The sequence below is a fragment of the Patella vulgata genome, chromosome 2, assembly GCF_932274485.2.
Source record: "Patella vulgata chromosome 2, xgPatVulg1.2, whole genome shotgun sequence".
Classification (NCBI taxonomy): domain Eukaryota; kingdom Metazoa; phylum Mollusca; class Gastropoda; family Patellidae; genus Patella; species Patella vulgata.
In genome coordinates, this window is record NC_065880.2 from 29152763 (window position 1) to 29179527 (window position 26765).

General features: G+C 34.1%; 1 protein-coding gene across 1 annotated transcript in view; it reads right to left on the reverse strand.

Moving 5' to 3' along the window:
* LOC126810210 (Golgi-associated PDZ and coiled-coil motif-containing protein) overlaps positions 1 to 26765 on the reverse strand; it is a 59373-nt gene that overhangs the window by 6504 nt on the left and 26104 nt on the right. The window contains exons 2-8 of the mRNA XM_050535173.2: positions 11451 to 11615; positions 7604 to 7779; positions 7086 to 7251; positions 4503 to 4598; positions 1644 to 1808; positions 1067 to 1158; positions 746 to 895 (exon numbers count right to left, since the gene is read on the reverse strand). Of these exons, the coding sequence (XP_050391130.1) occupies positions 746 to 895; positions 1067 to 1158; positions 1644 to 1808; positions 4503 to 4598; positions 7086 to 7251; positions 7604 to 7779; positions 11451 to 11615 (1010 nt within the window). The remainder of the gene's footprint in view (positions 1 to 745; positions 896 to 1066; positions 1159 to 1643; positions 1809 to 4502; positions 4599 to 7085; positions 7252 to 7603; positions 7780 to 11450; positions 11616 to 26765) is intronic.

A 26765-nucleotide genomic window follows, 5' to 3' on the forward strand; every position in this document is an offset into this window, starting at 1 on the left:
GGCAAGACAATTTACCCAATATATACCGCCTCAGTATATTGTAAAACTGACAGAATACTTTAAATATATCCATAAATATTATTTAATATGTGTAAACCTTGCAAAACATGTACGGTAAACTGGGAAACAGTTGATCGATTCAAACCCAAGACTACCAAATACAACAGATAGTACCATATTATTATCAAAACTAACATATTTCTTCAATTATTTCAAATCTACTCATTTTGTTTGTGTGGCCTAATATTAAAAAGAATAAAAGATTTTCAAAATAATAATAATACCATCGAAAGAATGCTAGTCCAGTCCCACACACAACCCAGGTTTTGGCATAATCCAGTCATCTGAGGGATATCTTGTGTGAACTATTAACTTTCATCAACAAGCGTTAATAATTACTGAAATAATTAATTACTTTCTAGTAAGACTGAGCTACACATCAATCATTAGGTCCCATTTTCTCGAACATACTTAGGAATTATGCATCATGTAGTGACAATATATGACATAGAAACCAAATTTTATCAGTCAATTTGCATGCCTTATCTTGGGTATTTCAATGAATTTAACGGGAATATACAATAAATTTTAAGTTTTTCTGTGCAAAATCATTTTAAAAATGACTATTTTCTTTGAAATAATTGATTTGTCAATCTGAGTTAAAAAAAAAAAATGAAACAAACTGACTGGCTGGTAATCTATTGAAGTAAGGATTGTGATGTGTAATTTACATGTACTGATTTACCTGGCAGCTAAAGGATCTATAGGATGAGATGCTGTTGGTACGTCCATGCCATTTGAAGCTCCTATCCTAAGCGGTCCATTTCTTCTAACAGGATTTTCTAGTCGATTATCACTTGTATCACAAATCACTTCATCATCATATATTCTATATCTACAAACAATATAATAGTACATATTATTTAACTCCACTCAAGCTTATGCCTTTTGAAAGAAAACTTGGTTTTTGTCCCATATGATGTTTCCATTTATTGGCTTAAAAATCTACCACAGAAATGAGTGAGTTAAAGTAAAATAGTTTCCAATACTGTACTCCAACACGTACCTAAAGCCATATTCATCTTCATATTCCTGATTTTCGTCTTCACTATCTTCATCTGGTGCAACAAACATTACATCCATGTTGATTTCACCTTGCTGTAAATGTATATATATTCTTACAGGGAAATTAAACTCATATATTGCACATTAAAAACTTATTTTCATTTGAAATTGATATGCTCTAAGATCTAGACTAAATAATAAGAGTAACTAATCAGCCTACCATAAACTAAGTAACCAGACTATCACATCTGAACATCAGCGAGATTTGACTAGTGGATAAGAATTAAGGGGCCCCGCTAGGAAGAGTATATACCATAGTTATACCATAGGTACACTATTGGTAGCATGTTAAAGATCTCCTAACAATTGGAAATCAAAATAAAGAGAATGCTGTCGCATCACTGTCTGAGCAAAATTTTCCTTAGCTTACTGCATGGCATTTACCCATGTTCATTAGCCTGGTTGGTGCTGAAAAGTCAGATGCTGCCCCCCATTTCATTTCATATTTATGGGTACAAATTTGATATGTATGGGTAGAAGTGTGTACAAGTGCTCTCAAAAGCATTATTATACCATACCTGTTTTGAAAGTATGTGAACAGCTTCAGCATGTTTAGCATTTCTAAGATCTATATTATTAACAGTTAAAATGGCATCTCCTACAAACAAAGCACCACATCTATCTGCTGGCTGACCTTCATGGATTTCAGATATCAATATTGGTACACCATGCTCTTTACCACCCTGAATGAAATCAAATGGCAAATAAATGGAGTAGTCTCCCCTTTACATATTTCTGACACAATGGTTAGCCACAGTGGATTTTCCAGCTTGGAATTGGATTCCCCATTGTCAGTTTATACATGTTTATTTATGTTGCATACAAATCAGATCATTCCGATGTCATGTTTTTTAAATACAATTTTAAGAAATTGATTTCAGGTTTTGGACACTTTTTAAACGCCCATGTATACAGTCATCGCCCTCGTCTGTCTGTTCGCCATTCTGGTGTCTACGCTGTGGAGGCTAAAGTGAATATCTGATTTACTTTAAATTTATAAACAATTAAGGTCAAGAGATGAAGAAGTCTATAGATTTTTAATGATTTCCGATAATTACTTCAAGAGTTATGTACAGTAGAATCTGTATTAAGCAGCCACCCAAGGGAATTTTCACGACTGACCGCTTAACGGGAGTGGCCTCTTAATAAAATCTTGGTGCTTTTGTGCTGACATCAATTAAATATTACGCTTTGGTGCATTGGAAGCAAACATCAAAACTTAAAAATTTGACCGTCGCTGAATCTTGTGCCAAACGAAAATTCTTTACTCAAGTCTCGGACATAACTTCTGTAAATTTGTCATTTGTACCAACCTTCGATACTACTGTCTACCATTGTGATGCATTCGATAATATTTATCCATTTTTGTGAAGAAAATTTATGAATTAATTTTATTTTATCAAAAAAAGCACATGGACAAAAAACATCGCTGATTTTGTCACCGATTTACAGGGGGTGTAACTCTGTATGTAACATTATAGGAGGGGCTAAAACGTCTGTTTAACAACAAAGTGACTATGGAAACGAGATACTAGATGATTGTGACAAAACTCGGCTTCAGTCGGTACTTTATTTTATTCAATCAGTATCAAATAATGTTTCGTAAAGCGTGAAAACAATGATCAGGTTAGTCGTTTAATAAAACAAAAGATTAATTAAACATGCATTATGCAAGAGCAAAATCTGCTTATTACAAGTCTTTCTTGAGGCCTGAAATGTTATCTAAATTATCAATTAGACATTAATTAACTTATCCAGACCATAATAAACTCTCGATGTCAAGGCTGGATTAGATTCCTATATGCCGCTAACGGCCACTGATAATTAAATCAGAAAAAGTGGATCATCGAGACTATGCTGTTTATATTAATGATTTTAGTAATGATGACCAAGACTATGCAAAAATTTCATCCGCTTCTTTCTCGGCTCATAGTGGATCAATTTGACTGAAATTTTCAGCAAATTACCCATTACACTATCTAGTTTTTAACTATTATAGCGAGAACTGCCATCTCTTTATCTTATCTCCCATAATGTATCTTTAACAGATAATCCCGGGTTTATTGTTATTTTCACATTTCTTTTTACCTGATCAGTAGGGGTCCAGTTAATTAACTACTACTCACGGGATTAGTGGAGGTGTTACGAAGAATGACAAGATGCTATCATTCAACAATGGCCGTTGAATGGGCGGTGTTTTGTTAAATTTATTAGTAAAATAGTGACCGCTGGCCGCGTTAGAGGAGTGACCGTTGAATAAAGGATAAAACAATAGAATTTTTACGGGGGGAATTTATCGTGACCGCTTACAAGGAGATGTTGCTGAATAGGAGTGGCTGCTCATACAGATTCTACTGTACAACACTAGTACATGTATTCATCTTTTTTAATTAACACAGTGTTTCTTGTTTTTTCTAATACAGTGCACACATTAAAATGCATGTTCTGTTTTTCCCAATCACTGGATTAGTACGTTGGGGTGTTCATCTATATGAACACCTACTTCAGTAACTTAAACACTCAAGTCAAAAAAAATACCAATATCAAAAGTAACCATGATCTTTGGGATATAAATCTATATTTCAAGATTCATCAAAATCAGATAAAAACTGTGAACTGTAGAGTGTCCACAAACAAAATGTGAATGGATGGATGTCAGGATTGACAGGGGCGACGACAATATACCTCCACGTGAAAATGTGGGTGAATAAAAATGCATGCTGATTTCTATTCAGTTATTATGTTAATTAACTATAAACATTGTTCAGTATCCAACAAATTTCTACAATTTGATAGTCATGTTTCATATAATAAACATTTCTTTTAGAACACTGGTTGCCAGTCAACTCAACACAAGCCCATCGACATCCCTTAATTACCATTTGTGTTTGTTTTCAAAAATAATTTTCAACCAACAATAATAAACCACTGATGTTATCAACAGTAATGTCTGGAATCTTCTGAGCTTAACTAATAAGTCATCTGCGATCAAATTTTGATCTAAAAGTCCTTGCGGGTGCGCTAGAATGTCATGGACTGTAAAGTCCATAATTACTGCTTATTCTAAGTATTTAAAATACAGATATGATGTCATCCTTTGATGTTGGAGTACCATTATTTCAAATAATCGTACAGGCAATGTGCCAAGCGTAACTTGGTAAAATATTGAACTCGAGTGACATATTTCATTGCAAAGCACGTGCAAGTGTCTGTATTTTAAGTTGTTTAATGGTCTCAAGCTTAGGACATTGCGTAATATATTGTAAAAACATTCGGGCCTCACGGCCCTCATGTTGTTACAATATATTACTTAATGTCTCGCTCTCGACCATTAAACAATACATATTATTTATAATATTAAATGATATCTAACTTACTGTTATTGACATCCCAAGACCTTCCTCTGGTCCCTTCATTATTTTTACTTTCCTTAAATCTCCTAGACCATGCCTTCTTTTTAAAGTTTGAAAATCCTGAAAAAGAAGGACATAAAAATTCAACTACTCATTTCTGTTCTGTATTAAAACATTGTTCTATTAGATGATACATATAAAATCTGTCCCTTTCCCTTTGTGCTATGGTCCATGTACATTATCTTGTCATAGAACCTCGCTGTTATTTCTAATTTATAGGAAGGAAAAATCTCAGTGTATGACAGTGAATGCATTGAAATATGTGTGGATGGCATTGATGTTCACATTTAGGAGTGCAGTGGTGACAATAAAAGTGTAAGCTTGTGCAATGTTTTATCTTAATCCATTCTATAGAACTATCAGTGAAGTGCGGGGAGGTGGACAGACTGCCCTACTTAAATTTAAAGTTTATCTTTTTTACATGTTTAAAATATTTTCCTATCTAGCAGTTCTCAATACTAGGCCATATACTTGAGTCGTTGGGGCATACAAACAAGGAGTCAGCCTTGAGCATCACCAAACCTCTGCTTTCCACAGAGAACAATGTTATTGGAAAAGTTTCACCAAAAATAAAAGAAAACCTAATGAATAAATACTACGTTTTCAAGTGACGTGTACATGTATATTGATTATATGTTACATTCAGCCAAAAGTGGCTTTTCTGTAATTCCAAAATGAAACTGGTTCTTCACTTTAACATGAAATATGAACCTGGGTCTTTCAACTTTCAAAACCATTCGAAGACTAGCCAAACATATCTTTACAAGCCCTGAAGGCAGTAGTAGTATAAACAACAAAACAAAAGCATTGCATGATCTTTGAGTTAATATCTAATTAACAGAAACTCAAAATAACACCCACACATCGTGTAACTCATATTCACCCTAAAGCTCTACTTCAAGGCATGATATACCAGACTACTAACAGACCAATTACATTGTGACTAAAGCAAATCCATGTTAAAACAATGGGAACTATTAGTCCACCATCTACAGTAACAGGTCAACAAATCACCCACTGGCCAATAAAAACTGATTTCAGCAGTACTTGAAACTATATTTGGACCATCTTTTACCTTTTTTGGCTTTTTAATCACTTCTCTTAAAGATTATAAAATATTCCCCCAGCATACTGTATGTCAAGGCAAACTATTTACAGATTTTTTTTATATCTATTTTCAGATTACATAAAATATCAATGAGTACTTCTCCATGGAAATCTGTTTTTAAATTAGCTTTTGTCTTGAAATGGAGACATTATAAGTCGGATATTTAAAAGCTATAAATAAGCACTTTCTAATGTGAAACTAGTGAAAGACAAAGCCTTAATTGTTAGCAATTTTATAACATGTATTCATTACCTTGGTAACCCCTTTAAAACTTATTTAGACATTGGGGCTTTATCCAAGAAAACCTACATTAAGTATTATCATAATCCGATGATAGGTATTAATAATTGATTATTAAAATGTCTTATCAATTTCATCTTATAAAATTAGACCCTGTTGAATCAATGAAAGTAAATGTACATTGTATTGGAGCAAAGATAAGGGCTGTCATGTTACGTATTGTGTTTTTAACAAACTGGACAGAAATAAATAATTCATGGATTTTCTTCACAAAAATGGACAAATATTATGGAATATTTAAAGGTAGGCAGTAATAGTTGGTACATGTTTATGGATTTTATATCAAAGATTTGAGTCAAAGAATTTTAGTTCCAATAGCGAGTTTCAGTGATGGTAAATTTACCTATGCGAGTATCGATGTTTGTTCCCGATGAATCCAAAGGAGAGTTAACGTCCACTCGACACAAACTAGGGCCTTTTGAGACTAACACATGGTCCAATTTTATTTCAATAATTTGCTTGTGCGTAGGTGTCTTTAGCAGTAGGAGGAAACTGGAGGACCCGGAGAAAAGCCACAAGGTTAGACAAGCGCCCCTACTCCTTGTCACATACAACCGGGGAATCCAAACTACGCCAACTGACTCAATGACAGATCGTATGATTGAACACGAACGTGCTAACAACCATTCGGCCATCCACCTCCCCACTCCATCAAACACTCAAGTTTTCAGTCTCAATACAGCAATGGCTAGAGAGGTATTTCTCAGGGCATTGCTTCAGGAATATCACTAGTAAATAACTTCACATCAACCTTTCATTCTGTTTTTTGGCTGTTCACTGCCCTTTATTTTGGTCTAATTTCTATAGACATTTCTTTATCAGGTGCATGTAGCAATGCCCCGCTCAACCAAAAAAAAAGGAACACAGATAACTGTAGTTAGTTCTTAATAAAGTAACAATGTGTCATTTGCATTTTTTGCTAAAATATCAAAGTTCTCATGGCTTATTCCACGCTAATCTAATATGTATTTAAATTAATTATTTAACATTTAATTTAAGAAAATAAAATTTCTATTTTTTAGAGATTCATCTCTCACAATATTGTAGTTTGCAAGGGATTCCTATTACACTCAAATGACACAATGTGACATTATATTGATTATATAATTAATCAGGAATCAAGGAATATATAGGCTTACATGATCTGGAGGAACAGGGAGTTTTTTCTTGTGATGTTTCCGTCCTCGGCATGCCCGTATAACTGTTTTGTGACGATGAAGATGTATTTCTGCTTCTAACTGATTCCATAGCTTATCATGTTCAGCCCCTCTCATATCACGTCCTAATAACTGAATTTGTTGAATTCTGAAAAAGTGAAATTTTAAATTTTGTTTAAAATAAAAAATTAATGAAATAAGAATAAAACGAACTCCATCACACCATCTAATGCAATACCTGTTAATACAATGTACTTATAATTACAAGAGTTCAATTCCTTATGAAGCCAATTTTTTACTTTGCTAAATAGTAGGAATAAAATGATAACATTGCCTGAAACCATTTATGCTTCAGTATAAAATTACTACAATATAACACCAGGATTCTTTCTACTACATAGATTTCAATCAATACTGCAACAAAAACTTAAATACTCAATAGTGCATGTTAATAAATATATATCATATTATATTCAAAACGTCATCGTGAGATAATATACCTCCCAGCGAGTTCTTTATCAAGATACTTGGCAGCTAATCGTGCTCCGTACACCTCACTCTGTAAAGCTAAGATATATTGACGTAATTCATGGTTTTCTTTTCTTAATTCTTTAATTTCTGAATCTACTCTAGCTACACCCATTGAACCCTCTTTTCTTGTTTCCATTTCAGCTTCCTGAAAAACATTTCAAATAACATAAATGACTTTAAACAAGCGGAGTTAGCTGTGGACCTCTTCCCAATATTCTATCAGTGAAAATAAACATACACATTTACCTATCAGATTGAAGAAGGGTCATTAAATGTGCAGATGGCATTGATATCAGAAATCTAACTATTATATAGCTTATGTACAGATTATTATTATTATTATTACAGCATATTTATAGTGCACCCTTTCATATTACACATGTTCAGGGGCACTTTACAAAGTGACAATGTAAATCACACATAAACAACAAGATTATGGACATGTTAACGATTGTATACAGAGTCAGTTAAAAGCCTGATTAAATAAATGTGTTTTAAGTTGTTTTTTAAAAGAATATAGAGATGTACAACATCTTAAACTAAATGGTAGATTATTCCATAAAACAGGTGCTTGATAACTAAAAGAGCGCTGACCATAAGAGACTAGTTGAACAGTTTTGGGCTTTAAAAGTAGTTTATCTGATGTACGTAATGTTCGGCCAGGTGTATAAAGTTCTAAAAGATCTGAGAGGTAAACAGGAGCTAAATTATTTAAACATTTAAAAGTAAGTAATAAAATCTTAAAATCAATTCGATATTTAACGGGTACCCAGTGTAAATTATATAAAACAGGAGTTATGTGGTCACATTTCTTAGTTAAAGTAACAAGTCTAGCCGCAGTATTCTGTACTTTTTGTAATTTATCTATAAGCTTTAAAGGTAAACCAACTAAAAGTGAATTAAAGTTATCTAATCGAAAAGTGACCAGAGAATTAACAAGTGACTTTGTGGCCTCTACAGTTACACATTTACATATTTTACCTATATTTCTAATATTAAAATAGCACAATTTACAAATATTATTTACTTGAGCTCCCATAAGCATAAAACTATCAAAGATAGCGCCAATATTACGAGCAGAATAAGATGAAAATATATCACAATTACCAATTACAACAGATAGCATTAATGTTTGAGTTAATGTTGGGTCTAATATGATGAAGATTTATTTCAAGTTCTTTCAAAATTAATCATGTTGCATTATTGAACTTCATAGAGTCAACCAAAGAATTCCTAGTAGGCATGCATACCACTGATGTTTGAACTTAGGCGAGTCAGAGTGCTGATGAAGGTACATGTATATTTCAAGTTTTCATTAGAATGAAGAACACTCAGTTTCAAGGAACCAACCCATTGGCTATTGTCGAACTAAATAAAGGACTGGCTGTCAAATTAAAAGGTATAGTCTAAGTTTATCACAATCCATTTTAATTACCAGAAGTAAAATTATTGCATTCAGGAGGATTAACCAATTAGATTGCAGTAGATTAATAAAAGAAACAGGGATGCCTTGATTTTCAAATTTAAAACGTTAATTTCATATTTTCTAAGAAAATCAAAACTTAGAAATTGTATCATTTTTCACTGGAAAAATAAGTCTACAAAATGAAAGCGGGGAGTTATCTCAATTGTCCAGCTCTATGGTTAAACAGATGGTATTTTAGGGAATACTAACCCTAAACTTTACCCTTTTTAGAAGGCTGAACTTGAATCCAATTTACCTTTTGCTCCTCAAAAAGGGTTAGGGTTAGGGTTAGCATTCCCCAAAACACTCATTTATATAGATTGGAAATTCCCAAACCTCTCCAACCGGCCTAATCATCTTCCTAAACAGATAAGGATAATGATGCCTGGTTGACCAAGTCAAAATTACTTCCCTTTTTTTGATGGTGTCTACGGTACTTGGCCCCATACACTGTACACGTTAAGATGACACTTTCAAACATCAACATTTTGATTTGAATTAGATTTGCCAAATTCTCAACTGACAAGTGAATTATAGAATTATTTTTTAACAAGCCAATAAATTGATGACAAACATTAATTAAACGCACATTTATCTTTTTGAAAAGTATCGATCAATCAAACTGATTATCTATACTTAGTCTAAGCAGAAAATGTTCACAATCGAACTCAGTCAAGGTTTTGAAGTAGTGAAACTCTACACTAAGTTTCATCACTTTCCATTATAAGTTAGAATCAAAGTTATCGTGTCCCAAAGCACGGAACAATGAAATTGCTTAGCTCTGTATAGTGTTAGTGGAAAATGTTAATATCACTGAACACAATCAAGACATTCACCTAATGAACATCAACACTAAGTTTAAACATTCTACCTCAATTAAAATCAAATGGATTATCGCTACTTATGTAAGCATAAAATTCTCATCAGCAAACTTAGTTAAGGGATTGATAAAATGAATCTTATACACTGAGTTTTATCTCTCACCCAATTAGAACCAAAGTTATCGTGTTCCAAAGTCTCAACCAATCAAATTGCTTATCTCTGTTGACCTTAGTGGAAAATACGCATGACCGAACACTGTCATGGCATTCAACTTATAGCCCGTTCAGACGCTTATTTTTAAACCAGTTCATAATCGCTGGGGTTCACACGTACTATAAGCCAAACCAGTTTAACCATTCTGACCTCTTCGGTCAGAGGTTAGAGTTAACTACGCATTGGTAGCTTCATATTCTTTATTCGGTTCTCGCACGCTTTCAATAACATTGGCACTGTCTGACCCCGATATTTTCACAGGAATGTAACTAACTGCGTATTGCGCATGCTCGAAGCAAGCTGGAGCCAGGGTTTTTAAGCCAACCCGTTCAGACGGCTAAGATGAACCAGTTTAAAATAAAAAGCCTTCTCGAAGACAGGTCGCGAGCAGGGTTTTTAAAACTGGTTTATTTGACCCACATTTGCGTTCAGACGCTTAAGTTAAACTGGTTTAACGATCCCCGGGGATTTTAAACCAGTTCAACTTAAGCGTCTGAACGGGTTATTATTGACACCTACATCAAGTTTGAACATTCTACCCCAATTAGAAGCAGAGTTATTGGGTTCCAAAATCTCAACCAATCATTTTGAAGTCCTACTCAACCTAAGCAGAAAATGCTCATCATCGAACTTAGTCAAGGTACTGATCTAATGAAACTATACACAATTAGAATCAAAGTTATCGAGCTCCAAAGTCTCAACAAATCACATTGTTTATCGCTCAGCTTACCCTCAGCAGAAAATGCTCATTATTGAACCTAGTCATGGTATTAATGTAATTAAACTATACAACAAATTTCATCACTATCTTAATTAGAACCAAAGTTATATGGTGTTCCAAAGCATCAACCAATCAAATTGCTTATTCTAAGCAGAAAATGCTCATTCAAACTCCATCAAGGCATTCACCAAATAAACACCAGTCACCCACACCAAATTTGAACATTCTAGCTCAATTAGGAGAGTTACTATGTTCCACATTTTAACAGTCCCCTACTTTCTTCCAAATGCGGGAGGGACAACAAGATAGGACTGTGTAGCCCCCTATGGATGCCATATATTTTAACATATTTTAAAGATATGACCAAAATAACGCAAGTATCACAAAATTGTTCCAAGTTTTGTGAAAATCCATTCACTAGAAAATAATTTACATAAATGATGGAAGAACGGTAGGAAGGAAAGTCCCAATTCAATAGCCGGTAAGCCCCCCCCCCCTCATAAAATCAATAGTGGTGTCCTACTGCTTTCGTTAAAGTATAACACTGCTAACATAACAGTTTGGTTGTTCATCTGATATTTCTTGAACTACTTACCAATTTCTTTTTAATATCATTAGAATCTACATCTATTCCTTTAGATGAGTGAAACTGTAGTTGAGATGCATGCAGTTGTAAAAGCATGTTATGGAGTTCTTTTTCTACCACTGCCTTGGCACTCTGTATTTCTACTATATCAGATCTCATATCAACTAGTTGAGCCTGTAATATTTAATGTACAACTTTATTTTCTAAAACAGAACATGTATAGTGTTAAAATAGGAACCTTGCTGAAAATTTATCAAATAAGCTAACACATTATCAAGCAATAATTGCCAAATTGGCAAATATGAATTCAGATCAATGGTTTTGACTAAAATTAATATATGGTCACAATAATTTTGTTTGACCTTCATTTGATAACATTTTTTGAAAATGCAATGAATGCTATTCAAGCTACTATTTTCTTTACCCCATACACATATCCCAATGAGAAGGTTTTAATTTGTAAAATTACAAAATGTTTTTTTTTCTATCATTTTGCCACTGTTATTTTAATTGCCGTTTTTGTTTCAAAATATTTTTGAAATTTTGTAAAATCTGGATTCAAAGTTCTATATAAAGCATATTTTGCGTTGACCTTAATGTAATGCATAATAAAATAAACAGTTTTGTCACTATCGCAGCATCAGCGTAGAATTATTTAACCTATTTTAAGACCAGCAAAATGGACTCCAGGCACATTCATGAAAAGTTAAATCTATTCCAATTCAACAGAACTGAAAATCAGTACTATTAACTATACAGCTACATTAATGAACTGCCATTCTAAATGGGACAATGTCTGATATCAACCATGTATCTTGCCATAGAGTCAAGACGATATTGTGAGCTGTCTATTGTGAGCTGTCGATGTCATTTTTAAGTTTCTCATGTGAGTCAGGCAGACCCATTAATTTTATTAAACTATATTCCAGGCAACTTATATTTTAAGAAGTGGTTGCCCTTATAAAATCATTTATATAAGATATTTAGAATTTGTTATTAATAAGCGTCCAGGGGGTTTATAAGACTAAGAGTAACTTAATTCACCATTGTAGGCGTAGGGAGATATTAATATATCATAGCAATTTTCATGCATATTTCAACAAATACAAAATGTATCTTATACCATAAAATAAGCTTATATTTAACTTTGAAATGACACAAAAGACTAGATGTAGAGTACACTAGTGACAATTATACCTCCTACTTGGATCTGCATCTCGATTTTGACAATTGTCATAAACTTAGTATAAAATTATATGATAAATATGATGACTTTGTCTTTCCAACTGTCAACTTTCCATTTATTAGTAGTAACATTCCACTATCACCAGCTATGTGTCTCAGTTAGTTCGATACCCAAGAACTTGTTCCTTTTTTTCTGAGTTTTTAAGTAGATCGAGACATTTGTCATATCTAAGCTTCAACTACAGGGATACTTGCGAGCTTTCAAATGTTTTATGGACATCACATTGACCTGATTAGTAAATATAAGTATATAACATCTCTCTTTTGACTATTATTCTAGACATATTTAATTGATGCTTATACTATATTCCTGGTTATGTCTACGACACCCGTTACCACTGTTCATCATGTGCAGTATGAATATGGACAGTCCATTTGCTGATTACGCTATTTCGTCTAATTGTTTGGATGCAGCTATGGCAGGTGTCGCGCCATGCAGGGTAAGCTTACTCTACCGGACACCTGTTACGACTGTTCATCATGTATGTTGTACAGGATTAACAGTCCATTTGCTGATTACACTATTTTGCGGATACTGTTTTTTAGGATTTCAAATTTTGTCTAATGGTTTGGATTGTTCGTACTCGGCTTTATGTTATTTAAAAATCCCTTGAGGCTCATCCTACAGGATCAATGTCTAACCTATCTGGCTATATAGAAAGCCATTTACATGTAGTTAAAAACATATTGTTTTAATCTTAGGAGCTTTACATTCTAGTAAAAAGCTGTTAAAGTGGCATTAGGTAAGATCTGATAAAGAGCTGAAAGTTCTCACTATAATAAAAATAATTTAACCAACGGTTGCCATGAAATTCAAACCCAACTGACATTACCAAGATCTTTAGGTTATAAACATGCATTTCAAGTTTCATCAAAATCAGATGAAAATTGTGACCTCCAGAGTGTTCACAAGCTAAAAACATGGATTTCGTACAATCAGGGACAGAAGCGACGACAATATACGTCCACATGAACATGTGGGCGTATAAAAATAGAAAATGAAAAAGGAATATTTTGAAAATTTCAGTCAAATTACTTCACTCTAAGCCAAGAAATCGGCAATATAATTAGAGACTAGCCTCGATTGTCATCAATACCATTGTTAGGATAATAAACAAAGTCACGATTATCCATTTTTACGGTAACCGAATTCAGCAAAAACGTATTTGAATCCACTAAATATAGCAGGCAATCGATGGCATCGAGAGTTGTATGGTCTTGGTAAGTTAATTAATGTTTATTTTTTTTAGTTATTTAAGAAACGGTCAATCTTTAGATTTTCAGATTTGAATTTTTTAACCGTTAACTCCCATGGAGTGCTTAATAACCTTACCAAGTTTTACAATAGATAATACAGGTTCCTTACGGGCGTTGAGCAGTCTAAAATGCACATTTTAAAACTAGCACTGTAATTTTTGTTGATAAGATATAACATTGTTTTGTGATTTGGGGTGACAAAAAAAATACCAATTTTATTTACCAAATATGTTCCAAACATGGCTCAAAAGCATGGTAATAAAGGGTGCTGACTGCTGAGACAACAAAAGTCAAATTTCCTCTATTAGGCCTGTCTGGATTTTCATTAAATTTGGCATGAAAAATGCTAATTGCAATTCCCAAAAAGCTACAGGACAATTTTTGGCTAAAGGCTGTGGTTTGTCTGGTATCCATGGAAATGCTAAAAAATCAATGAATTTTCTTGGAAATTCTATTAGTACATACTAAACAGAGATATCAATAATATCAGACCATCTACAGACTTCAGCAACGCTTTCCGGACACCAACACCACGGATGATCGCCCCCGAACTGGTAGACCAAGGGTTACCACAAGGCGACAAGGCCGCCATGTTGTGCAACAGCACGTGCAGAATCCCTTCACACAGACAGCACGTCAGACAGTGGGAACACAGGGAAGACCATCTGTACCGATACAGTGCGCGGCGTCTCACCAAAGAGAACATTTATTACCGTAGATCTTACCGTGGACCGATCCTCACCCCTCGCCATCAACGTGAACGTGAACGTCTACAGTTTTCCCCAAAACAGCACAATTGGCGACAAAGGCAATGGAGAACTGTTCTGTTCACAGATGAGAGTCAGTATTGCATATCAACTGCAGATGGGAGGACTAGAATATGGTGTTATTCTGACCAATGTGTCATGGAACGAGAATCATGGGGAGGTCAAAGCATAATGGTTTGGAGTGGAATTGGCTTGAACCAGAGAATGGGTCCTGTTGTGTTCCAGAATATTGGTCCAGGGAGAGGAGGCAGCATCACAGTAGTGCTCTACATCTATCAAGCTCTCAGACTCCACATTTCGCACGTCATCGAATCAACATTTTCTAGCATGAGAACGCCCGTGTCCACACCGCCAGAGCTCCTTGGGACTTTCTACAGCAGAACGGTGTCAACATTATGCACTGGCAAGCCCTTAGTCCGGACTTAAACCTGATTGAACATCTTTGGGATGAAATTCTAGGGAGACTTTAATAACATCATACCGAGACCAAACACAGCCGATGGATTGCGGCAGGCTTTTCTGAGAGTGTGGTTCCAGGTGCCAATGGTGTTCATCAATCGTCTGGTCCACTCCATGTACAGATGACACTTGCGGTGGACACACCAGATACTGATGTATAGACTGTACAGACTCTAAACCTTCTCGTAATGTCTTGGAATTAATCACTAATGTGTCTATTGTTCACAAAAATTTGCTTTGATCCATTTATTAAGTTGTTTTCTAGAATGATTTGATTAAAATGCCTCTCTGATTTTGAAATTGTACTGACGGTTTTTTTTTTTGCTGTTTAGTATATAACAATTCTGATGTAAAAGTAAATAATTACTTCAGTGCACTACTCTCAAAACATTTTATACATTCAAAAATGATAGTCTTTGACCAACAAAAAATGAAATTCAGCCATGTTCCAGTCGGGATAGATGGTATACCTGGATAACCGCGTCTTAAGAGGGAATTCCTTCTGATGTGTGAAACTGCTGCTGGAGACAGCCATGATTGTTTACAATGGATGATGTGAACCGTGTGTACAATGTCATAATTTATTCAAGAACTGATCTAGGTGGGGGAAACCTTCTCGTTTGCTATAAATAGTTTTTTTTTTCCCACTTGTATCTCCATTATTACACAACAAACAGTCGAACTGTTATGTGTCATCTGGGTTATTTTAAACCTGGAACATGTGTGCAAAGTCCTAATAAGATTAGTGTTGAAAAGTTAGTGCATAACTACTCAAAGCCCTTAACTAGAATACTGACCATGAGGGACAAAGTAGTAAATAAAATATTATCTTAACATATGTCATTGTGGTTGTTTTCCAAACTGTGATTTCCATTTCATTCAAGCTGCATACAGAAAAGATGATCAAATAAAGATGAAATTCATACAAAAACATAGTAACAACATTTCAGGAGGATGGGATGGGGCCAACTGTTTACTATAACAATCTTAAATGTTGATATTATTGTGCAGGATATTTTGAGTAAATACTGAACATGATCATTACCACATATATATTGTAATTTGGTAAAAATAGCTTGTTGCAAATTGCACCATATATTTTCTTATTAACTAAATAGCAACATATGGGTACAAGCCTTGATTACTTTGCCAGATCGCAAAGACTCCCTCATGTTTTTTATTTGTGGCAAATGAACCCAAAGAAAAAACATCATAACTTGGCAAAAACACAACTTTACATCATCAAACTACCAGAGCAAATAAACACAACAGAGTGTGTATTTTACTCATGTCTTCCTACCTTGTAAGAATTTGTTAGTTTAGGAAAACAGAGACTTTTTCTTTTATTACAGAAATTAACTGTTCTAATAGCCTTTACAGAATACAGACATACCATAAAGAAACTTTTGGATGCTTTACTTTCAAACCATCTCTTGTCCAGTTTCCAGTCTTACCCAGGTTTTGGCCAAATCCAGCCATATAAGGACTATATATAGTGTCAATTAACAGACATTAATAATTTCCCCCACTTTTGTTTACAAGATTTTCAACTTTGTGACTTTATGTAAGAAAGTCTGATTTTGATAATGGTCCATGTTTATAACAGCTTCAATGAAAACTGACAACAGATCAGATCTTTCTGAAAGTCTACTTGAGTAACTTTTCTGACAAAATCAAGAGGAAATGTTTGCTGCCTGACAAGACGTGAGTGTTGTCGGAGTATCCTCCAAGAGTGGTGCATGTAAAATATGGTTATACTCCAAACAAAAAAGTAGATGACCTGAGAATATATGGTGGCTGAAAAAGTGATAGCGTCCATTTAGATCGTCGTGTTTTAGATACAACGCGAGTTGCCGTTAAGTCAGCACGGCGAAAAGGTATCGCTCTGACTTAACAGTGACTCTCAACTTGGAAGTTAGTAACATGTGCAACGATTACTTTCATATTTTACTTCTTGTTAAAAAAATCAGAATGGAGGAGATTTTGGATGAGTTTGAGCTTTTAAAACCTGAAAGCAGCCATTGTGCATAAAACAAACTTTCAACTTCCGAGATGATAGTCACCGTTAAGCCAGCATGACGAAAAATGCAACGAATGGCCACTCTCGTGTTTTGGAAGTTGCAGGTCGCCGTTAACACAGTACGACAAAAAATCACCAATCATCACCTTGGTATTACCATCCATGATATCCCCAGTAGTATCGTTTCTTTCTACTCCACTAACTCCTTGGTCCATTCACAGGGTTTTCACAAATTCAAATTATCTGCCCTTGATGATTTTATTGGCCATGTATAGCTTGTTAATTCTTTGATCAAATCAAGCAAGCGATTGCCATGCAAGATACACCCACATTTTGTAAGAGATGGACCTATAAGCTAAAGATAGGTTGCCAGGCAACGAAACATATGCCCACAGCAGCTAAATCGTCCGATCGGTCGACAAGAGTTGTCGCATATTTATTCCTTTGTAGGTAATTGGGGGCCTTTACAAGACAGTTCCATATCGGATTAAAATTTTTGTTGTTCTACAAACTGAAACACGGGCCTCAACTCTGGATGTAGTCTACAGAAATTGTTGAAATTTGACAGGCTTTTTCGTTTTACTAATTGAAATAATGCATATAAATTCCATATAGATCGGATGATCACTTTTGTCATTCAAATGTTCACAAGGTTCACAAAGTAAAACAAGAGCTGAAATTCAATAGGCTTCTTCTTTTCACTAATTTAAATCATGCATATAAATTTCACAAAGATCAACAAGGTTCAATAAAGTGAAACAAGGGCCATAACTCTATACGTATTAAATGGAAATTGCTGAAATTCAGTAGGCTTCTTCGTTTCACTAATTTAAATAATGCATTTAAATTTCAGAAAGATCGGATGATAACTTTTGGCGTTCACAAGGTTCAATAAAGTGAAACAAGGGCTATAACTCTAGACGTAATGAAAAGAAATTAATCTCACTAATGACGTAAACCACATATCAATTTATATGTCCTAACAAAAGCTAAAAATACCATTTTTAGTACAATCTTGGGCCATAATCAAAGAGTTCCCTATTTTTACAAGTTTCATCAAAATCGGATAAATATTTTAACGGGTAGAGTGTCAACAAACAAAATCGGACAAAAACTGTGACCTGTAGAGTGTCCACAAACAAAGACTGACAACATACAGTAGACTTCGCATATAACGGAAACCTCAGGACCGGAAGAAATCGTCCATTATAAACGGTGTCCGTTATACAAAAAATCTGCTATCGACCCTGAATTAGCGACCAGAAGTTAACACCATCCCATGAAATAACAACATTTATCATATGCAGAATCTACGTAACATACATGTTTTTACATAAAAGTCATGTATGTATTCATATATTATGGATGTTCAAAATAAACGAGCTTATTTGAAAAAGTCTGTAATGCAGGTCTGCTTGAATCTGCCAGAAACATGATGAAGAGTATAAAATCAGTATGGATATTTTCTGGGAAAAGTATTCTGGTCACCGATAATAAAATCAGTAATATCATTTTGTTCTGCTTATTCGAGAGCCCGTTATAAAAATGTCGGTTAGGGACCGATGAAAATCATCCGTTATAAACGATTGTCTGTTATTGTACAGTGTTCGTCCGCTATAAAAGACTTTGAAAATAAGAAATTTCTATTACAAAAATCGGGACCAAACTGTTGTGTCCGTTATAAGCGATTGTCCATTGTAAGTGCGTCCATAATATATATGGAGTTTACTGTATGAAAATGTGGATGTCTAAAGATCATTTAAAATACAGATGTGACGTCATCCTTTGATGTTGGCGTATCATTATTTCAAATAATGGTACGGGAAATGTGCCAAGTGTACATTATTTATACTAGTTAAAATTTTGGACCCGTATTTCATTGCAAAGCACGTGCAAGTATCTGTATATAGCTCAAGATATTGCATAATATATTACTTAATGTCTCGCTCTCGACCATTAAACCAGACATACATAACTGAACCAGGCATGATACAGGGTACAATTTTACTGGCATCAAATTGCATTTAAGAAATGAAATCGGGTTTAATGTCCTACTTTCTGCACCAACCGGGCTAATATGAAGATGGGATAGCATTTAATTTCAAAACAAAATTAGCCAAAATTAAATTGTTCATCCATAAAATTCAAATTCATCTAAAATCAATGATTCAATTATAACCAACAATTAATTGTCATTGATGCTATTGAATCGAAATTGAAACCTCATCCATATACTGGTAAAAATCTTCAGTGAGAATGTACTTTGCTCACATTAACTTTTGTAAGATAAAAAGTGTGTTCATTGTGAATGTCAATATTTTTTGTTTTGTGAGCATCGTTCGTTGTTTTAAACTTCATAAATTTTGACCAAAACTGGATTTGCATGCATAATATAACAGAAAAAAATGTATTCATAAGTTTGGTTTTTCTAATTGATAAATCAATTTAAACACAACAAAGCTATGCCGGCTTAGCTCTTTCAAAACCGCAATGAGAACATGGCCAACAGCTTACACATGTTCAGACAAACATTTTTTTATCCATCTGCATGCAACACAAGATGTAAATGAAATGTCATACACCAACATGCCAGTTGTCAATATAATCTACAATTTCAAATTATGTCCCAGATTTATTTATGTTTTAACAGTTAAATTTCAACACCTGGTTGCCCTGTATGACTTTGTTCACTCTATATCCAATCCATACTACTTTTCCATTTGGTACAAATGCATTTGATTTGTAATTGTTGATTCTGTCATTTGGATTCTGTTATATTTTAAATGAATACTTAAAAGTTAGACATAAGGATGTGCCATTGATGTCAGCAGCAGAATTGCAAGTTTAATTATAATTTTACCAAACACTAGTTACATTTTTGATATTTACTCTACATTACATTGGGGCGTGTGAAATGACTTTATTTAATGTTCGCTTGGACTGAAGTATAATATAGCTGACAAACTTCATATTGGTCTGAAGGCATTTCTTTATAGGGAATCTTAAAATAAGACACAGATAGTGATTGGTCAATTGCAGATCATCCCACCAATCACGACCTGTGATAATCAAAAACGCATTTTTGTTAAACATGTCGACAGATGTTAATGGTGTGACCACCCAAATAAACAGATTGCATGATTACCAGCATAGAATTATCCATCATCGATTTTAGAATGCTCATTTATATTCAACATACATATAAATCTTTTTACAAATTTATGAATCAAAGATAGGTTGCCAGGCAACGAAACATACACCTAAGCAGCTAAATGGTCCAAGCAGTTGACAAGGGTTGTCACATATTTATTCTTTTGTATAGGACTCTTTGTTTTACAAATTTAAATAATGTATTAAATTTCATACAGATCAGATAATATCTTTTGTTGATAGAGTGTTTACAAGATTCTACAAAGTGAAACAAGTGCCTTGACTCTAGAAGTTAATCACGGAAATTGTTGAAATTCTATGGGCATCTTCGTTTTACTAATCTAAATAATGCATATAAGTTGAATTGGACGATAACTTAGGCTGTAACAGCGTTTACTTGGTTCAACAAAGTGAAATAAGGGCCATAATTTTAGAAATTATAAACATAAATATCTGAAAATCAATAGGCTTTTTTGTCGTACTAATCTAAATAATGCATAAAAATTTCATAACAATGCGAAACATGGGCCGTATTATATATATGGAAGTTGCTGAAATTCAATAGACCTCTTCGTTTTACTAATCTAAAAAACACATTTCATACAGATTGGATGATAACTTTAGTCATTAGAGCGTTTACAAGGTTCTACAAGGTGAAACAAGGGCCATAACTCTAGAAGTAATTAACAGAAATAGTTGAAATTAAATAGGCTTCATCATCTCACTAATGTGAACAACATATATCAATTTCAAAATGATAAGATAATAAATGTAGTCTGTAGAGTGTTCACAAGAAATCATAGACGGAAGCAGGGGACTCGATAACTGGGTTCGCATCGCACTTTGCAAATCAAATCTTGCCCGTTGCTAATCAATTTGTTACAAAGTAGCTAACTTGATTCTCACAAATGCTAATCATAATTTTGCTTATTTTATTTCTCACATGGCCAATTTTATGTCCCCTTTTTAAGTGTATAAAGTTGTGGATACTTTTTATAACGATTTTTCGACATTTCTTCGCCAGTTTAGTAATGATCATAAAGTATCTAATACCTACATGTATTACCATTCACGTCAATAAAAGCAAAGTTTTGGGGCCTTCTATATTACGCAGAGTTACTTCCCCCTGTTTTTTGGGTTTTTTTTAATGACAGGCGTTTTTTTGATAAAATAAATATAATTCATTGATTTTCTTCACAAAATGGGATAGGTATTATGCGGGTACTAAATGACGCGTTTACAGAATTCATTACAGAGATTTGCGGCAGGGAATTTTCTATCAACAACAGCGATGTCTGTCAAATTTACTGAAGGTCCGATGTATCATCGATGCATTGCAAGTATCGATGTTAGCTCCCGATGCATCGATCGGCACGTAAAATATTATTTGATTGATATCAGCACTGATGAGTGAATGGCTGTTACGTCAACAAATGACATGGTTGTTTGTGAATATTCAAAAGACGAATCAAACCAGAAATGTCATCGGAATTATTCCGACAGGCCTACTACATTTCTTAACGATTAACATATGTCATGAGAGAGTATACACAGCAATGAGCAGACCTTGCAATATTTATAACAATAATTTTGAAATAGTGTGACTGAAATAAAGTTAAATGCATAATATTGTAAAATTCAACAGATATAGATTTTACTTCAAGCACTCTTTTCCAAAATTGTAGTCTATGGATATTCCTACAATCACACTGCTAATCAAAAGTGGGCATTGATAATCAATTTTCCTGGATTTATCTAACTTGATTAGCAGTTTTGCTAATCAAGTTCGAAAAGTTATCGAGACCCCTGGACGGAAGAACGGAGGCCACGTCAACATACGACCATAATTCAATGAGATATGTATAAAATAAATAATAGAATACAATATTAAAAGATAGGTTGCCAGGCAACAAAACACACGCCCACAGCAGCTAAATCGTCCAAGCGATCAATGAGGGTTGTCGCATATTTAATCTTTGTAGATAATGGGGGCCATTTACAAGACAATTTCATACAGATCAGAATATAATGTTCTTCCTTTGTGAGTTCACAAGGTTCTACAAACTTAACTCTGGAAGTAATATATACAAAGATTATTGGAATTTGACAGTGCTTTTCGTTTTACTAATATAAATAATGCATATAAATTTCATACGGATCAGAAGATAAAGTAAAACAATCCTATTCAATAGGATTCTTCGTTTCACTAATTTAAATGATGCACATAAATTTCATACAGATCGGATGATACCTTTCATCATTCGAGCGTTCACAAGGTTCAACAAAGTTAAACAAGGGTGATAACTCTAGAAGTAATTATTGGAAATTGCTGAAATTCAACAGGCTTCTTCAATTCACTAATTTACATGATGCGTATAAATTTCATACAGATTGTATGATAACTGTTGTCGTTGGAGCGTTCACTAAGTGCAACAATATGAAACAAGGGTCATAACTAAAGAAGAAATTAACGGAAATTACTGAAATTCAATCGGATTCTTTGTTTCACTAATTTAAATAATGCATGATAACTTTTGCAATTATAGATTTCACAGAATTTAACAAAGTGAAACAAGGGACATAAAACTAGACCTAATTAACGGAAATTGCTGAAATTCAATAGGCTTCTTAGTTTCACGAATCTAATTAATGCATATAAATATCATACAGATCGGATAATAACTTTTGTTTTTAGAGCATTCACAGGGTTTGACAAGTGAAACAAGGACCATAACTCTAGATGTAATTAATGGAAATTGCTGAAATTTGATAGCCTTCTTCGTTTCACTAATTTAAAGGATACACATAAATTTCATACAGATCTGATGATAATTTTTGTCGTCAAAGTGTTCACAAGGTGCAATAAAGTGAAACAAGGGCCATAACTCCAGAAGAAACAGAAATTTTTGAAATTAAACAGGCTTCTTCATCTCATTAATGTAAACAACATATATCAATTTCAAAACTATCAGATGACAAATGTAGTCGGGAGAGTGTTCACAAGAAATTGTGGGTGACGGACCGACGGACGGAGGCAACAACAATATACGACCACATTTCCATGAGAGCGTGATGTTTTTTTATATTGCATTTTATAAATTATTGTATATCAACTGATCTGAATATCAAATGCATCATTTTGACTTAGTCAAATTGATCCCATCATACCATCTGTAATTGGTTTGTGTTACCTATTTCTACTGATTGGAAGTTTCTCACAAATCAATGTGGGCATATAAAAACTATATCTTCTTAAATTGTATGATTCTATTAATGTAGTTGAACCAACATTTTAAATGGTGATTAGTCTATATTTTAGTTTGAAAATTACTGTCATGAAATAAATAATATATACTTTTTTCCAAATCAACAGACCACAAAATTGTTTGACTTCCTAATAAATAAAAAAATTGAGCATCATTTAGAAATTTCTGACCATGTATGATGACCTGTGGCAGACTAAAAGGTTAATAAAACTCCTCAAAATTTATATTCTAATTGGTTGTTAATACATAATGAAAATCTCTTCAGCATAGCTTTTGATGCTGAAAAATTCAATTTTTAACTGTGGGCACTATATTATTTTCATATCCTAGTTAAGAGTTATAAACCCAGACGAAACTTCACGTTGAATGGCAGTAATGGAATGGCAAATTTGATCAAAGAGCATTCACTTAAGAGTATCTGTTTAATTTGTAAACAGAATCAATGCCAGATGCGTGAATTTTCCTCCCTAAATTGTCCTGATGCGTAAGATCGGCATGTAACAAGTTAACATGATCAAGTGCATAACAAGTGTTAAGTGAACTTCTTTAAAAGAGTAGTAAATATGAATTTAATGACAGGCAACCAACCAGAATATTGTTAGCAGCCTCTTAATTATAAACTCCATCAAGCATGGTCTAATATAGACTTATTCAGTACAATGATTACAAAATGAATCAAGTAAAGAAATGAAATGGTGTTTAGCATAGTATAAGGGAAATTTTGCTTGGAGAGCCTTTCCGCTATCTCTTCATTGAATTCCATCTTCCTAGGGTTATTTTACGTATGTCAAAGCGTACACAGGACCTTGGTTTTTCCTCACATCCGAACAACTATACACTGTCCTAGGCACCACTGACAAAGGGAAACCAAAATGGAAAATCCCCAAAAGAACGTTTTTGGCCATTACTGGGATCAAACCCTGTTAATGAATCAGCGCCTCACTAACTGAGCCACCATCAAAAAAGATTAAAATTTCCCTTCCACAAAACTAGTTACTACAGCAGCTGAACTTCATTTGTCAATTTTTTGGACATCTAATTTTCCACAACTTGATAAATCCATACAAAAATGTACCCCAAATTTAACATACCGGTATATACAGTAATTAAGAAAATAAAATCAAAATATCAGCAGCAAAAATCTTCTGGCTTGAAATATTAAATCAGATTAAAATAAGGCCCATCACAAGATTTCAACAAAGAGTATATGTGGCACTAGCTTGTATGTTTTAACTATTCTCTTCAAAAAAGTAGAAGATATTCAGAAACAATACAAAACTGCAGAAATGCACTGCTGTTTTTATTAGGGGTAACCAGTGTATGTTAATAACAGGCCAATTGCCTAAACATGAACATAAACAGTTCATATGGGCGGCTTATCTGACGGCCCCCAAAGATAAACACCGTCAAAAGTGAAAATGGACGTTTTTGATTTTTGTCTTAATAATGAGTAATTGCTCCACCAATCCTCACACATTCAGCAATTCGTCGTGGAATGCTCCTAATCAACTGTCCAATCCTGATTTGGGGCAATCTGACCCACTCCTCTTGCAGTGCCATGGCCAATTCTTGCAGTGTTGTCGGTTGACGTTGACGAACACGTCTCCTGATCAAATTAAACGTAACACACTAAAGCAAAGATACGCTAAACAGTAAATCTTATGCAAGAACCGATAGGCAAGCAAACATGGATAGATAAACCAGCTTTGCAGCAGTTTTCATCAACCCTTCCTTGAAATGTCAAATTTGACAATATAAACCTCTCACGTGTATAGCGCTATTGCGTGTCGCACTTGCAGCTCAGTGGTTCTGTTGGGGCGATAAGTTCTTCACCAGTGAACATACTCTCAAAGCATGTCAAGTGTCCATGACTATTTATCATATCACAACCTGCATAGGTATTTGCATTTCAATATCCTCTACTTTTTTTGAAGAGTATATATCCCTTTCATATTGTCTGCAGAGAATGACAAATGTTGACAATCCTTCAATTCATCTATCTTTGTAAATAATGAACAGAATTGTGCTTTGCAAGCTTCTTCTTTTTCCAGATAAGGAACCGGATTCAAATTTGAATGGAGTTGGTTCTATTTACATTTGAAATCAATCAGGACTATGCAGGAGATTAACAAGTCAACAGTGAGGCTGATGTCCCCTGTCAAAATTCCAAAATAAATAGATGACACGTATTAATTTATCGTACAGTGTACATTTATTTTTTTTCAAAAGTATCAAACAATCAAACTGATTATCAACTATACACTAAGTTTATCACTCTCTATCAGATAGAATCAAAGTTATCTTGTCTTAAAGCATTGACCAATGAAATTGCTTTGCTCTGCTTAGCTTTAGCTCGAAATGTTAATTATTGAACTCAGTCAAGACATTCACCTAATGAACACCTACATCAATTAAAAGCAGAGTTGTTATTTTCCAAAGTCTTGACCAATCAAATTGCTTATCGCTCCTTAAAAAAAAAAACAAGCCAACAGTGAGGCTGATGTCCCCCGCTGAAATAGGAAAATAATTAGAGGACACATATAAATTTATCACAAATAAGCGGAACGGACAGACAGACAAACAGACAGACGGACGAACCCATTTTAATAGTTCCCTGCTTTCTTCGAAAGGCGGGGGACAATCAAAGTAGGAGAGTTATTGTTTTTCAAAGTCTCGACCAATCAAATTGCTTATCGCTCTGCTTACCCTGAGCAGAAAATGCTCATTATCAAACTTAGTCAAGGTATTACTGTAATGAAACTATACACCAAGTTTCATCAATCTCACTTAATTAGAACTAAAGTTATCGTGTCCCAAAGCATCAACCAATCAAATTGCTTATCTCTGCTTACCCTAAGCGGAAAATGCTCATCTTCGAACTCCATCAAGGCATTGACCTAATCAACACATACACCAAGTTTGAACATTCTAGCTCAATTAGGAAGAGAGTTATCGTGCCCCAAAGTATCAACCAATCAAATTGCTTATCTCTGCTTACCCTAAGCGGAAAATGCTCATCTTCGAACTCCATCAAGGCATTGACCTAATAAACACATACACCAAGTTTGAACATTCTAGCTCAATTAAAAGTTATCGTGTCCCAAAGCATCAACCAATCAAATTGCTTATCTCTGCTTACCCTAAGCGGAAAATGCTCATC